Here is a 17,193-nt window from a genome sequence, read left to right as displayed (position 1 = left end):
AGCTACCAACGCTTAGACACAGTTGCACACAGGTGGTGCCCATTAAGTATTGATACTGATTGATGTGCCTCTGATCGGCAAACTTGGCTCCAATTCTGCTGACATGCTGAACAATCTTGGGCAAGTCAATTTTCCTTTCTGGACAATTTTGATATATATATTTTTTCTGCACAGGTACTATGTTAATAAAACATGGCTAAAAGCTTGACTATTGGTATCTTACGAGCTTGAGTTTGACTCTTGGATCCACTTCCTGGCTAGGTTACCTGGAGGAAGTCACACAGTGCCCTTACACTCCAGCTTCCTCACTTGTAAACTGGAGATACTAACAGTACCCATCTCAAAAGCTTAAGCAGCCTAACAGAGCTGTTGTATGCACGATGGGATAATATTTGAGATACTGATCTATGTGATTTTTCCCTCCCCATATCCCCCACCCCTTTTTCTCTGCCATTCAGGCAGGTTACAGGTTCTATTCTCGTTGCCTCAGGGAGGCATGTGTCAGGGCTGCACACAGGAAGAACAGGAGAGCGCTTTTGCTTTGCGTTTTTGGAAGAGTCAACGGCCTTAGCAGAAGAGAATTTATTGACTTAGGAGAGAATCTTGAAGAAACACAGAGAAATAAAGATTTCTCCAGCGTTAAAAGAGATTAAATCTAGGCTGGGGACATGGGAAAGAGAGACCCATAAGACCAGAAAGATGCCAGGTGGGCAGGGAGGATGGACGTCTCCAGAGTAACACATATCTATAGACTGATGGCCAATGACCAGCGCTCTGCCAAGCTGAGCAATCTTGGGCAAATATTATAAAGTAACCTCGCTGGGACTGTGTTATCTCTTGCATTATAAGGCTCTTTTCAATCACCCAACAAGTGAATACAAATAAGTAGAAACAGCTGGCAAATCCCAGTGCTTAACAAATATCTACCCCTGTTCCCCACACCTTCCACCACACTAGTGATTGGGTTCATGCCCTCTAGGCTGTCATCTTTGAGTTTAGCTCTGGTCAAGAGCACATATGGTTGACTACTAACATCTCCTGTCTCCTTGTCTTGAAGGGATTTTTCTCTTCATGTATAGTTTGATAACCCTCATGCGGGGAAGGCAATTCTTCGTTAGTTGATTCTCTTTCTGGGTGATTGCTCAGTGCAGGAGTGAACCATCAATAAACACCCTTTCAATGCTTCATCCAGCCCCATGAGGTCAGCCTCACATGTGGGAAGACCCTTCTTCCTCCACCTGAACTCAGTCTTGGGTTGGGCTTCCACTGTAGTGATCACCAAAAAATATGAAAGCAGGAAAACAGGGACAAGGGACATTTGGGGCTCCCTACCTTGCCTCTGGGGAAAAAGTTTAGGGTAAGGGAAGAAACTAGAAGCAAGCACACCTGAGCTCTAATTCTACCCTTCACCCTTCCAAGGTGTTAACTTTGGCAAGTTGCTTAAACTCTCTGAGTCTTACATCTACCATCTATAAAATGGAGATAATGATGCTTACTTCACGGAGTTAGGGTGAAGATACGGTGACGTTTGTCTGTAAATTGCTTAGCATAAAGCTTAGTTTTAGCTTACTGTTGACTTGTATGACCTTGGGCAAGTCACTTACCTGCCTTAGCCTTTAATTCTCTTTTTGACAATGTTAACTCCTACCTAATTGCTCGTTATTTATAAACACATCTTCCCATACTAGGATATAAGCAACTTGATGATAGAAAAAAATTTATTCATTATGCATATGTGAAATCTCTTTGCACAAGTTAAAAAGAAAAGCCAATTGGCAATTGTGATTCTTTGTTTCTGATTGAAATTATAATGTGTGATTATTTAAATCTCCATAGCAGAAGACCTCGGAGAAGAAAAGCAAACTTAAGATGCCTGGATTCTTTGGAACCACAATGTTTCAGGTGTTTTAGAAAGAATTATGATTGGTATCTACCCAGAAGAACAAAAATCATTTTACCACAATGATACCTGCACCCACCAAAGTGTTTATAGCAGCTCAATTTGCAATCGTGAAGACATGGAAGCAGCCCAAATGCCCATCAGCCCATGAATGGATTAACAAATTGTGGTGTCTGTATACCATGGAATATTCAGCCATAAGAAAAGATGGAGACTACCTGGATGGAGTTGAAACATATTCTTCTTAGTAAAGTATCTAAGAATGGAAAAAAAAAAAGTACCCACTATACTGAATACTAATATGAAACCAATATATAAACAACTTCACACTTACGTGGAAGAGTTAGGATTGGGAGATCAAGTTCAGCCAGGCAGTATGACTGTATGGTTTTGAAAAAGAAATGATCTGAGTTGTAATTCATATCAGTTAAATAAAACAATAAAATTTACTTTACTGTAAATGTAGGGAAATAATAAAGACACAGAGTACATGGGTCAGTGTGAAAGCTTTGAGACAGACTGTATTATGATACATTATTTGACTTCCAAGAAACACAGCTGACAGCATCCTTTCTGATCTACCAGACTAACTTTCAACTGACTGGGCTTATTGGTGTTGCTGGGGAGGCTTCATTTGTTTCCATCCATGCATGTTTCTTGATTTTTATATATCTCAAAACTTACATAATGACCCAGAGGTTCTCAATGAATGTTGGTTGAATGTATGGGTGGATAGATGGACAGCTGGGGGTGGGGGTAATGGTTGTAGAATGGATGAATGAACTAATGGAGGATGGATGGTTTCTAGATTGCTGCATGGATGAAGGGTAAATGGGTAGATGGATGGATGGATGAATAGATGATAAGTGAATGTCTGATAAATAAGTGGGTAGATGGGTTATATAAATTTTCAGCAAGCACGAAATATTGGGCATATGAAGAATGACCATTATTGCACAAAGGATGCACCTAACTGGATCGGCAAGATGTAAGGGTTGCAATTAGGAGTCCTAAATTCCCCATTCAGGAAATACCTATTTTCCCCATCCTTTTCTGTCTCCTAGGAAAACCTGCTTCCAGGAAGGGTGCTACAGGGAAGTGTTGGTGGACAGACACCACAAGCCACGTTCTCCCCAATGCAGCACTGTGGTACTGGGATGAAACAGAACAGAGCCACATATTAGAAGGTGTAAACATCTTGCCAAGAACATCCTTGTTTCTGTATGGTGCTCCTAATTTTTCTGGTCTCTCCTTCTTATCTCAGGAGATTGGCAGAGCAGGTGTTTCTGATAAGAATTAGTTACCAGCACTGGACTCAAATTCTAGATTGGATATTGGCTAGCTATGTGCATTAGACAAATTTCTCACCTCTCTGATCTTTAATTTTCTCATCTACACAATGGACATTGTCATAGTATCTTACTACCTCAAAGGTAGTGGATTAAATGATATATCACAGATAAAGCACTTTGCTTAGTGCTGGGCACATAGAAAGTACTCAGAAACTATTCATAGTAACTGTTAGTAAGCTTTTTGACAGATGAAAAAGATGGAAAATTGATATTCATACGGTCGCTGAGGCAGAGAAGTGAATGCTAAGAGTCGGAGGACCTGGGTCCCATTCACTGTGCGGCTTTGGGCCCCTGCCTTTCCCTCCCTGAGGCTACTTTCTCCACCTGCGTAATAGAGAAAGGGACCCACAAACTCTGAGGTGTATGTAGGATTCTTGATCAGGGGTATAATTCCAGCATTTTACACTCTTCCACTACCACCACCAAACTGACCCTCTTTTGAGCATAAGCATGTACAGTCAAGGGCAACTATTCAAAATTCTCAAACTCGTACCAGGAGTCAGCATCCACTCCAGCTAAGAATTTTGATCCATATTATAGATGAGGACCCTGAGCTTGGGGTAGTGACTTGACTTGCCCAAGGCCACACAGCTAATAGAATGTTGAAGTAGAATTCAAGTCTAAGTACATTCACTACAGAGCCAGAACTCTCCTTACTATACAACACCCCTGCCTTGGCATGTGTCATAGCTGACATTTTTTGGGTTGGTGGATTGGAGGGCTGGGGAAACAAAACACACAATTTTCCAGGGAGAGTGAAGGAAGTAGGCTTTTTAGAACCAGAGTAGGGGAAGTAAATGTTAGGGTGGTTTGAATGTCACCTTGCCCAAGCCATAGATGGGAGTCCCAGTGGCAGCAACCTCAGCCTGAGTTCCCCTGGAAAACATTAAAAGCTTCTAGGGCACTTAGACTCCAGTCTCTGGCTGCTGCATTTAAATTACCACATACAGACATTTGAGAGTTGATTTGTTTAAAAGGACATAAATGCTATAGATCCAGGGTTGAACAGCCGCTGTTCTGGGGTACAGATGGGCGTGGCTGGTGGACAGTAATGATGTTAGTTCTTTTTCTCTTTTTTTAAAACTCGCAGGTGCTCTATAATGAACCCTTTGTCAATGTCATTAATTGCTTGTGAGACCTTCTACTTAACTTAACCACCCTGGGTCAGATTCCTTCTGCAAAGTGACGAGTTAGAGAGGGTGGGACTAGAATATTCTTGAGGCCACCCCAACCCTCCTAGTTGTCAAGATGTCTTTTTTTGAGGGGGTCACACCTAACTAGGAGCCCCCCATGGACAAAAGGTCTCCACTCTACCTTTGGGCCTGTTCCCCTTCAATCTGGTACCTGTGGGGATGGGACACAGGGTGCTTCTTCCTAAGGCTCTTGACCCCAGGGTCCCCCTTTTGCTTTAGAGGATCCACTTCAAACCCTCCATCTCCCATGGTCATTAAAAGGGATGCTACTCCTGGGCGGCGCCTGTGGCTCAAGGAGTAGGGTGCTGGTCCCATATGCTGGAGGTGGCGGGTTCAAACCCAGCCCCAGCCAAAAAAAAACCACAAAAAAAAAAAAAAAAAAAAAGGGATGCTACTCCAAGAGACTCTCCACTTAGGAAAAGTTACAACATATATGAAGCATTTGAAAAGGGCTTAAGGCTGGTACACTCTGCGGGCAGGGGATTGAATGGGAGTTGCTTTAGCAGTGCAGCCTGGGGCAAGGACCAGAGCTGGTCATCCCATTCCCACCCTGGCCTGCTGCAACGTCCATACTCAGTGCCTAACCCTTGAGGTCAGAAATTTTGCTTTGCAGTGAGATGGAAACACTGAACTTGGAGTCATGAGATCTGGGGCTCGTTCTAGTTCTTTATAAGACCATGGGCCTCAGTTTCTTCATCTTTAAAATGGACATAAAACTGATACTTACTGTTGTGAGGACTGAATGAGATCAATAGTGGTTGTTTAATAGCAAAGTCATCAAAAATAACAACATTATACCATCATTTTGTGGTGTGATTTCAGGCAAATCATTTCACATCTCTGAGCCTTATTTGTCCATTTTTAAAATGGGAATAAATCAATTTTTCTGTCTTCTCCCCCACCAAGGAACTCTGAGCAGGGCTGCATCTTGGGTGACAGGTGGTCCATATTTTAGCAGCCACTCTGGCATTGACTTTCTGATGGATGGTGGGATGCCCTGTGCCAAAGCCTCCCCTCTGTAAAATGAAGAGGCTGTATTTGCATTCTTTGAAGGTCTTTGAAGGTCTCCCTGGGCTGCTTTTTCACCCTGACTGTAGACTAAACACCATAGTGAGGTGATCTAAGAAGAACTGACAACTGGAAGGTGCTGTAATGACCAAGGCCTCTTCTTCCTGTGGCAAACGACTACCCACATGATAAATTCAGAGCCACTGCTCAGACATCTACCCTCTCTGGGAGAGGTCTGAGCTCCAGAATCACCTGCCACCTGGCTGTGGAAAGGAGGCAGGGATGCTGGCCAAACAAAAGCCCCTTATCAGCTGGCAGCTCTGAAATCTGATCCCAGGAATAGCCAGAGCTGTTCACCTGCTCTGCGAGGAACAGGCTGTGTGCAGATGGACATCTCACCGGGATCCCCAGACCAGCCAGTGGGCAGCATATGCTGCAGGAGGCCCTTGTGGGGCGAGGTGCCATATCTCACAGTGGGGGGTTAGGGTGGCGGGACAGCCAGTGTCTGATCACCTGATCTCAGCAGAGAAGTTCAAACAGGAACCATGACGTTGGTCAAACACCACTTCAATGAACTCAGGGCTGACTCAGGCCATAGACCTTGGGCAAATCTCACCTCTTTGTGAGTTTCAGTATCCCCCTCTGCAAAAAGAGGTACTAAATTAAATCAGTGGGCTGCAAAGTTTCTTGATCGCCTATCTTAGTGAAGAGCATTGAGAATGAAACCCCATTAGACATGTGTCTATTTATAAATTACATACACACGCTATTTTCCCAATGTATTCTGTACATTATAAAACACACTTCTCAGTATGTAAAATGAGAAGCCTGGATAATCTCCAGGGTAGGGTCCCTTTAGATCTATAATTCCACTGCTGGACCTCTGTAGGTCTCCAAGACTCCTCATCTGTACAAGGTGCTTGTGGTTATACTGGCTTCACTGATAATTTAGTCAACAAACATTTAAAGATCACCAACTATGGGCCACTGTACTAGGTGCTGGGATCTCACAAGGAATGAGGCAGTAACAGTGGTTCAAATGGTTCTCCTGTGAATCAGAGGAAATAACATTGCTGTGTTTGAATATTGGCAATTGCATATGGTTCAGACTATTAAGCGTGAAAGTGATTAGATGAGGGGAAAGTGCTACAATTCATGCATTCAACCAACATTTGTTTGGCCCCCTGCCACGTATCAGGGGAAAGAGACACAACAGCGAGCGCACAGCCACAGTTCCTCTCCTCATGATGCTTCGTCTATTAGGACAGGTATGCTTTAACCAATGATTGCACAAATCAGTACAAAATTACAAATGTTTTGAGCACAGTGATAAGGATGTAATGTCTGTAATGGAGAGTGTAACGTCTGTGGGACTGTTGAAGGAGTCCCCAAGGAAAGAGCATTGGCCCTGAGAGCTGAAAGTGGAGTAGATATAAATTAGATGCCAGGGTACAGGGAGAGAGCTTTCTTAGCAGCACATGCAAAGGCTCTGCGGCAGAAAGAAGCATGGGAAATCTGGGTAACTAAAAGGAACAGGATGCAGCTAGAGCAGAAAGAATGTAGGGTAGTGTTTTTTAAATGATTTCGGGGAGGTTGTCAGAAACTGGACCATAATGAGCTCCGTAGGCCTCTTTAAGGAGTTGACTCTGTATTCTGAAAATCTTGGGAAAGTGCTGGAGGGCTTTAGGTGAGGAGAGAGAGGGTTTACAAGGTCTGATTTTCTTTTCAAAGAAGTTCTTCTGGCTCTACGTGGGGAATAGATGTGAGGAAGAGGAAGAGGAGGGCGGTATTGCCGTGCACGGTACGAGATGGAACGGTAACAAGTGTGATCACCAAAGCTGATTGAACATAAAGCAAGATGAACGAAACAAAACAAAAAATGCTCACAACCTTAAAATCCAGACAGTGGCACAAAGTGCAGCCAGCAGAGAAGAACACACTTGCACGAGGGCAGACCTGAGTGCAATTCCTGGTTTCATCACCAACAAACTGCGTGGCCCTGGACAAGCCACACTCACCTCACTGATCTGTTTTTCTTCCTCTGCAAAGTGCACTATACTGAAAACAAATCAGTAAAGAGCTCGGGGTTCTCAACCCACTTCTGACTCTTATCAGCCATGTGTCACTTCTACTCTCAGAGCCTCGGTTTCCCTACCTGTAAAGCAGGGTCTTGAAGATCTCTCTCTCTCTCCTGGAGTTACTCTGAGGGTAGAATCGGATAACCAGTGAAATGTGTTTAGCACAGGGCTAGACACACAGTAACACAAGGAGCTCTGTGCACATATCCCCACCATGAGTGAGCACGCACACAACACCCCAAAGACACACACCGCAAGGGCAAACGGCACCACTCTTCCTGCACGAGTGGTAGTTGTCTTATAAAATTGCAGCTCACTTGCCTAAGCTTAACTTTTAACGAAGCCAGACCACGGTGATCCGTTGGTGTTTCTGCTCAGCAAAGCTGTCAGCGGGATCTAAGCCCTGGGAATCCACCAACCAGGGGATTCTCCAGATGAGAAACATTTGCGTCCAGAGGATCTCAATATTTGTTTTGAACAGACACATGTAGACGTGAATTACTTAATGACTGTTTTAGGGCTCTGCATTGTTCCTATATTTGGTTTGGCTTTGTCTCTATGACATCTTAATTCAATGTTTTATTTCACGGAACTCCGCACACAGTCTGTGGCATATGGGAGCTCCCTCAGAGAAATTTCAAATGGAGAGGGGAGGTGGGGAGAGAGAGCGAGTGAATGATATCAAGAAAGCTAGAGCAGACTGTAGCTTCAAGGGTGTGCAACACACAGGGTCTGTCAGGGGCAAGGGACAGTCTCGGTTTACACGTATGGATACAAGGGACAAGAAACCTTCGCCACTGGGGAACAAAATTTATCACTGCTATTTGAAAGTCTAAACAGTTTCCTTTTCAATTTCCTAATCTGATTGATCACAATCAGAGAGACTGTAAATTTCACGCTTGTCTATAACATATGGAAAGACCAAGTTAAGCTTCTGGCGCTGCTGTTCAAAGCCATCCCTGGCTGCATCACAGTCAGGGGAGAAGAGCTGAGAGAAGCAGATCAGACCTAGGACCCTGCCTGAGAGGGCAGGAACCCTCCGGGACCGCTTCTTGTCCCTGGCCTGGGAGCTGAGGACCAGGAGGCCCCCACCTGGCTTATAAAGCCTCCTTTGATCTGCTTCCTGCCTGCATCTTGGGAGTCACCTGTTACTCTCCCCCTCACTAACTCCGATCCACGCTGCCCGCCTTGTCATTCTTCAAGGACGCTGAGTGTGTTTCCACCTCAGGGTCTTTGTACTTGCTGTTTCCTCTAGCTTAGAGACATTCCCCCCAATTATCCTCACAGCTCACTCTCTATGTTCCTCTGGGTCCCTGGCCATCCATCTGACAAAGCAGCTCCTTCCCTCAGCCTCTCTTCCCTTCCCCTGCTTTATTCTTCTTTCCAGCACTTATTGACACCGGACCCTATATTTTTGAGTTCTATATTGAGTACTATATTTATTGAGTTCATTTATCATCTTTCTCTTACATGGGAACAGGGACTTCTTGTTGGTTGCTTGTGTTATATTGAGTAATATCTCAATTAAAATATCAAACGAATGAATGAATGAAAGTAAAACTTAACTTTTTCTTTTTCTTTTTTTTTTTTTTGGTCAGACACAGCTTCTTTCCATTTTGTACATTCACTCTCCTGTGATCAACTTTATCTTCAACACATGTGGGCTGACTGCATTTCCCCCATCACCAGTGGTTGCTGGAGGGATGCAGCCTGGATTTCAGATGAGCCAGAGCCAGTCCATGAAGGACAAGAAACCTAATGGCCCATGCCAAAGGCTTCATCCTGGAGCCGATGGCAGAGGGGTGGAAATTTTATATTTATAGGCTTCCCTTTATTAGCACTGAATATTCCCAGCAGGTAATATTCCTTCTAGAGAGTTAAACTGCTTTTTCACCCAGGGAAAAGTTACGGGAAGAGACTTAGTTTCTTTGAGACCCTACTAAGGGCAAAGGCCTTGTTTATTCTGATCCTTCCTTACATTTGTAAGTAAAATGGACAAAATGAAAGAATCATCCCCATTGTACAGATAACTAAGGAAAATTGTATGACCATAAGCCAGGGACTCCATGCTTCACTGTGGGTCTTTTCCCCATCTGTTTTTTCCCGTTCTCCTGTCTCTATTCCTACCTCCATTATGGAACTTGAGACTGTCTGCCTCACATCCTACTTACCTTTGCTGCTAGACTCTAAGGCCCTCAAAGGCAGAAACCGCATTTCATTCATCTTTTTCTCCCTAATGAGCCGGGCACGGAGTAATAATAAAAACTATAATTTATTATTGATAACAAGAACCAACATTGATGGAACCCGAACTCTGTGCCAAACAGCACTTTTCATAAATTAGCCCATTCAGTACTCATAACTGCTCTGGGAGGTAGCTGCTATTATTAGCCCCATTTTATGGATGAGGAAACCAAGATTAAGAAGGTCGAGTCACTTGCCAAAAGTCACATAGCCAGTAAGCATTTGCAACAGTAAAAGAAAACATTTCTTTTGATTAGTTTGCCCCTGGGGTCTGATTTTTATTTTTTTAAACAGCTCTACAGATCTCCAGTGGCTCTTGAGGGAACAGCAAAACAATATTCAAAAATGAATACAGAGTATTGGAGTAGCCAAGAGGTAAATTCAAGGAAGCAAAGCATCACTACTGGACAACCCCACCCAGGTGGTAAGGGGCGTAGCATCCCCTGTCTCTGCCTCTCATCAGGCAGCTCATGTCATAACAACAAGAGCATCTACTTTATGGAGGTCTTGGTCTATGTCAGGCATTGTGCCATGCTCTTTATGTGAATTGTCTTGTTCGCGCCTCGCTACAACCTAGTGATAGGAGTATTTCACAGATGGAGAGGCCGAGGCACAAGAAGTGAAGTGACTAGCAGATCCCATAGCTCGGAAGTGACAAAGCAGGATTCGAGCCTGGATGGATCTGACTTTGAAGCCAAATTCTTTTCATCATTCTACTTCTTCCATCTCAGAAACATTTTCTCGCACCTCAGAGAAAGTCTTAGTAACAAGCAATTAAAGAGCTCCGGTTTTGCTAAGCCCCAGTGAATTCTTCCACATCACAGCAAGGTAAATCTAGCCACTCTGAAAAAAAAAATGATATTTTTAAAATTTATTGCACCCCTGCAGCATGCCTGATGTGCTCACGGAGCAGAAGGCACATGACCCGCGTTCACTACCCCATTACAGGAGTTAGTAGTTTAGGGATGTTTCCCCTTTTGGTGGCCTGGAGCAGGAGTGGAGGTAACAGAGACCTCCCAGGCCTGGGAACACTTCCAGGTGGCATTTTGTTCAACCTCCTCCCCCTATACTGGCTAACACATCTCCTTGTTCAACCAGACAGATTTCTGTATCTAGGGAGCCTCATTCTGACACAAGGGAGAGTCAAATCTATTTGCAGTGTGTGTGTCTTTCTGGTTGCATTGCTCACAATTCCCAGTGTGTCAGAATTGGAGGTGGGGCTGGGAGAAAGCTCATCTGTTGCTAGGTTTGGATCACATGCCCCCATTCAATTAATACATCTAACATTCAATGAATATCTTCAGCCTGGTTCTTTCAGACCGCACATTTGCCAAGTAAACACAGTAGAAGGTCAGAATGTCAGAAATGACCCCTGCACTGACCCCATTCAACTAATTTCACCTTTCAAAAAGAGAAAGGTTTGACCCAAACGGTAACACTGCCTTCCAGAGAAAAGTGCTCATTCATCGCCAGGACAAGCATTCTCTGTGACCCTCAGTACACTGGCTCTCAACCACAGGCTGCCAGAAAATCTCCTCTCAACAGCCCCTCACCCCAGCTCCCTAGACCTTGTCAGCACAAATGTGCTAACTGATCTCTTGGCACAGAGGAGAGTCTTGAATTAAATGGTTCAAAGGCATTTCTTATTCTACCTTACAATTTAGCCATCTTTCCCTTTATGCAGTAAAATCTCCAATAGTTTGAAATTTATGGTCCTTTGGACAGGGACTGGGCTGAAGTCTGCTTCTGGACTCTTCTGCATAGAAAGGATTTTCGAAGAAAATTAATAGTTTGCTGACAGAATTGTTAAGGGCATGTGTACTCTATTTAAGAAAGCCTCTGTTCTAGCCCTTTACTAACACTTTTGTATTTGCACACAGCTGATATGCTAATTTCATGTAATTTTATATATGTTCATTAAGCCCTTAGCATTCATCAATATGGTTATTGTGGCTTGAACTGGTCTCAAACACTAGGTTTTTGCTGAACTGAAACTTCTTAGATGCAAACTTTTCTAGACTAAGAAATTAACAAAGAGAATTAAGTTAATGGCAGGCAAAATGACTACTCTTCTCCCATGAAGATAAAAGAAGTGGACTTCTACACTTCAGAGGCCCTATTAATTCATGTTGGCTCTCTCCAATGTTGATATAGGATGCGGTTTGACTATGGTTAACCCTCCACCCTGGCGCAATTCCTGTTAGAGCTTCCATCCTGGAATAATTACTAATAATACCCTCTTCATTCTTAAAGACATCTTGATACAAACTACAAATTACATAGTCCCTGTAGATTTGATGAAACTTACAGAATTAAAATTGTGATTTTTCAAGGACTTTGAGCTTTCTTTAGACTGGCAGTACCTGGTCTTCTCTGTACAAACCAAAAGAACGCTCCCTAACAACGTTATACCAATCAGTTCTGAATCCAGATAATGCATTCAGATCAGAAAGCATCTAATCTTCCCTCTGAGAAAGGAGAAGAGGGGACCACACCCTGCCCCACCTTTGTGTGTTAATTTTATCTCAATGAAATGAAAGTGAAATCCCACACTTTTTATTATCAGCACTACTCAGAGGAGAGATGGATAGGTACAGAGAACACAATACTGAGGAATAGTCGATTTCCTTTTGGCCATTATAAGCTTTGTTACAGAGCTAATACCTATTAAACAAACACTGTGCACTATATACTGTGGGCTGTGCCCTACCTGACTTCATCCTCACAGCCCACTCTCTGAGATGGCTACTGTTATTATTTCTATTTTCAAGCTGGCAAACAGGCTCAGTGAAGTAAAGCCACCTGTTCAGGATACACAGCTAGTCACGACAGAATCAGGACAGGAATCCAGGTTGCCTTGTGCGCAAGTCTGAGCTCTTAACCACTATGATATACCGCCTCCCACTCTGCTATACTGCTCTGACATTTGAGTCAGACATCTGCTTGCAATTTGATACATTATAAAGCTATTGCCTCATCAAGTATGCCTCACGGCGGGGGGGGGGTAGGTGGGGGGGAGAGGAACCGAAGGGGGTTTGCTTGGATTGCTGTATGATGTATGCATATTGCTATGAAATCAACGAATTGAATGTATGCATCTATCTTGGCACTAAATTATCTTTAGAGATAGACTTAAAATATCTTAAGCAAGTTCACTGTGAGAGGGAGGGTGGCCCTTACATCTACAAACAAATATTGAGTGTGTAACCAACAGGACTGACTATTGGTTCATCCACCCCTTCCCCCATCTCCCTGCAGACAGATACTTGTGCTGATCTGCTGACTGTGATCTGGGTTTGACTCATGAAACTAAACAACGTTTCTGATGAGACCAAGTCCCCAGATTGCCTCTAGAGGAAGCCACTGGAGCCCAGTGATGTGCCAATGTCTCTGTCCTTTTCCTCCTAAGAACTTGATTTGGAAACATGGTACTTTTAGCCTTAAGTAAGTATAGAACATTGAAGAGGAGGTAGAAATTAACCATCACTGGATGTGTCTGGCTTGAGTGAGAATGGAAATTATTCAGGTTTTATAGCCAGTATGTTAAAAGACAACTCAAACTCAGCCTTTCCTAAAGACTTAGATATAAATGCTGTCTTCTCACTCCCTATCCCCAACCCAGGATAACAGCTATAAAACTGGAATCTATTCTACAGAGAAGCCACACCTATTATGGAAGTATTAAACATGATTCTCCTAGCATGACATAAACTGAGGGCTTATGGCTCAGACTTTCACCCCATGGGTGGTTTCCAGGGGGAAAAAGACACAAGATATTAAAAGACATCAGGAGTGAAATGACAGTGGGGGCCTGCGGAGGGCTATTGAAAAAGTCTCAGATGGATTAAATTAGAATGAACACAACGCTATAGAAAGCATGAAGGCTGAGAGACCTTGTGGTCAATTGTTATAATTGAGAATATGACCAAGACAAGCAGATGACAGTAATAGACAAAGGCTGAAAGTACCCAGCCAAGTCGACAATGTTTTTCTGAATTAAAACATCACCAGGAACCTGCCTCTTTCTCCCTGTATCCCTGAAATAGATGGAGAAGTCTGGACCAAACACCACACTTCTACTTTCCAGTATGTGCTCTAGCTTTCTATAGGGGCATTTTCTTGGGCTGGTGCAGCACCTGACTTGGCAACAGTAGGGTGCACTCCAAAGGTGGAACAGACAGCAGAAACCCAGGAAGAGAAAGCCCTGACGTCAAAACCCTCTACAAAGAACCTCCCTCCAAGCAGAGAACATCAGCTTTTTAATGGTATTTGGTGTTATTGTTCCCCTTCTCCAGCCTGTGTCAGTGGGTGTTCCCTCCCTCCCATCCACAAATACGAGCTGTTGCTGCTGCTGCTTGCAGCCTGCTATGCCCCTCTGCCCCAGGAGATTGCCTGCCCCCCCATTCTCCATGTAGGATGCCCCTTTTTCTAAAGACCTGTATGATCCCCTAACAGACTGTGAAGAGAAAAGTTCTACAGTCTGGGTTTGATTCTTCAGACATGAGTCCCCATCCGTCTTCCAGCCCACACCCACTGGAAAGTTCAGATTCACTTGTACCAGAACAGGCATCCATTCTGTCCGAAGCACTTTCGCAGACATGTTTTCAATCTGCTCCCGCATGCAGGCTGCCAGGATTAATAAATCCTCCAAGTGGTCCTCCTGGGTCTACTTCTTTCTTTTCTCTCACAGAACCACTCATCCAGTACTACCAAAAGATGAGTTTTCATACTGCCTTGATTTTCCCTGACAGAGGGCACAGCCTTCTTCTTTTCATTCTCAAACTCCTCTAAATTGATGTATAAAAAGGATTGGATTTTCTCCGTCTTGGAATGCTTCCTTTCTCCCCAACCTCCTCTCCCTCTCACCCCGTATCCTAGTCCCCTCTTTCTGCCTTTCTTTGATTCCGTCCCTTCATCAACACCACATCTACCACCATCGAAGAATCTGTTCTCATTCCTGAGTTCAAAGCAATCAGGTTCTTTTGGAAAAATTAAAACTCTTTCAATATCATCTTCATGATCTTGGAAGGCTCCTCCCTGACTCTTGAGCTAGAGTCTTGGTTTTGGATGTTGGAGAGGAGAGCAGCAGCAGCCAGTAAGGTGTGGAGGAGGGTGCTGTTTTGGGTGTATTTGAGGGAACAGCATATGGGCTTTTGTCAAAAATGTTCAGAGCTTGCTAGTTCCCGAGCTGAGGATAGAAACGTACTGCTTTCTCTGTTGGAGCTGGTTCAGTCCTCAGCTTCTCTTCTTTTACAGCATTCCCCACCCACCTCAAATCCATCATTCCTCTGACCCCTGCTCTCTAAGCTCTGCGATACCAAGAAAAGTTTTTGCGTCAAGTCGTACCCCACCTGCGCCTCCCACCCCGAGAAAGCAAAGCCTCTTGAATAGGATCTGTGGGCTCCGCGGAGTGTGGCTCTCCTCCCCCTCGACCCCCAGATCCCTGTCCCTTCTCACCGTCTTCCACCACGCACAAGCAATTAGTTCCCATGTTCCAGCGGGAGATACCGAGCAGTGACGAGGAAAGACAGGCGCCCTGGCCCAGCTGCCTGCATCCACCCCTCGGGGCTCTGGGACACAGGCCAGAAAGGGGGGCTTTCAGGGTCTCCCCTTTTAAGAAGGAGGTCATTACCTTGGCAGAGGCTTGCGGGCCGTTATGCTGGCGACAATGATGCTCTCGGGACGCGGAGTGGCCACCGCTTTAAAGGTTCCTCGCCAGAACTTCTCAAAAAGCTGCTTCTCGCCTTGCTGAACGCTCGCCATGGCCAACCCAGAGGGGCCGGGGTGTCCGGGCGCTGTCCGAAGTGCTGAAACGTGGATTCCGGACGCGGGCACACCCGGCTCCGGGCTCTGTCCGGGAGAAACCCAGAGGGGTGGGGTGTGAGAGACCGGAGTTCAGGGCGGGGGGATGGGACGTCTCGGCCCGGGCAGGCAGCAGAGAAAGAAGGCTTGTCTGCCGGGTTTCCTGGCCCTCTGGGCTGGCTCTGGGCTGCTCTCTGAGCTCTGCGAGCCTCGGCGCCCCAGGCAGGGAGGGCAGGACTGGCTTTCTCCGCAGCGCCAGGAGAGAAGAGGCGACAGGGTCGTCTGTGCGTGCGTGCGCGTGTGAGCTCCGGCGCGCCCGGGTTTTGTCTCTCGCACAATGTGACGTTGGAAAAGGAGGCTGGTCGGGAGAGCTGCACTTTCCACCCCCCTCTCGGTATCTCCACCCCACCAGCCTCCTCCTCTCCCGGCTCAGCCTCTTGCCGCCATCTGCATAACAAAAGCCCGCAGGTCTTGGGAGGAGAAAGGGCGGGGCGTGCGCTTGTCACCCGGGCCGCAGCAACCGAGTTGCAGCGCTGACCCCTTGGCGAAGCAATCCTGGCGCTCCTGACAGAATCAGGCGGAAGATCCTGCTTCCTAGCCCTCTCTCCGCTCACATCGTGGGCCTTCCCCCCATCTCTTTCTTGCATGCCCTTGGGGCCTGGCCACCTCCCTTCCTAGCCGCTTCAGAAGTCTTCTAGCAAATCTTCTACTGAGGGAGGAAGTAAAAAACTTAACCTATCCTCCCAAGCCAACGGCTCCCCGCCCCTCACTTCTGGGAGGGACTGCCTAGGTCAGCAAAGAGGGTCTCGTGAGTTCTTCTTTGAGCTTGGGGGCCGCGAGATCCCCACCATCCAGAAAGTGCCATTTGATGGACAATCCGTCACCAATTCGGCTTCTCGCCATCTGCCGAGCCGAGACCCCGCCCGCAAAGGGGCGCAGCGTTACATCTGCGCCTGCGGAGCTGTGAAGGGTATCTCTTTGTGTCGCCCGCCCGCCCAGCGTCCTCGCTGCCAAGCCCGGGCAAAGGAAAGGGGCCTCCCCGCCCCACCCCACTCACTCCTGCCCCCTACCCGCTCCTGGGAATTAATCTGCAGCTACTTTCCCTAATGCAGCTTGTCTCGGGAAAAGGAGTACGTTCAGGAACTGACAGCGCTTAGGGGAAGGGTTTGAGGGGGGAAAATGTGAGATTACAGGGGCATAGTTACTTTTTGGTCTCCCTGCCCATCGTCTATCCTCTCGCAGTTCAGTCGTAATCCTAGCAAGTGGAGGTTCAGAATGCCCAATAAACCGCAGACACACAGGATCTGGATAGAATTTCTCTGCCCCAGCTCCAGCCCCCGTTTTCATTAAGGAAAAGAGATCTTTGAGGGATCTCTCAGCATACCTCTCCTCTGGAGCCCTTTAATCTTAGCAGAGTTGTACCCACACTGTGAATTCCTGGAAGGTGGCCTCCCTGAGTCTTCAAGTCCTTCGAGCTCGTGGCACCAGGTCCCAGACACAGCAGGAGTAAACCCAGGCTTACTGCTGACTTTAATAGTAACGGGGCCCAGTGGGTGTGGCGCAGGGCCGCGGCGGGGTAGTTGGGGAGTGTGGGCGCTAATGTGAACTTCAACTTC

General features: G+C 45.8%; 1 protein-coding gene across 1 annotated transcript in view; it reads right to left on the bottom strand.

The window, feature by feature from the left end:
* Positions 1-15,938, bottom strand: part of SRRM4 (serine/arginine repetitive matrix 4) — a 147,424-nt gene extending 131,486 nt beyond the window's left edge. Inside the window, exon 1 of the mRNA XM_053588846.1 lies at positions 15,408-15,938. Coding sequence (XP_053444821.1) covers positions 15,408-15,538 — 131 coding nt within the window. The 5' untranslated portion in view covers positions 15,539-15,938. The remainder of the gene's footprint in view (positions 1-15,407) is intronic.
* Between the last annotated feature and the right edge of the window lie 1,255 nt (positions 15,939-17,193).

The sequence above is a fragment of the Nycticebus coucang genome, chromosome 4, assembly GCF_027406575.1.
Source record: "Nycticebus coucang isolate mNycCou1 chromosome 4, mNycCou1.pri, whole genome shotgun sequence".
NCBI classification, from domain to species: Eukaryota; Metazoa; Chordata; class Mammalia; order Primates; family Lorisidae; genus Nycticebus; species Nycticebus coucang.
This window is presented reverse-complemented; position numbering and strand designations above follow the sequence as displayed.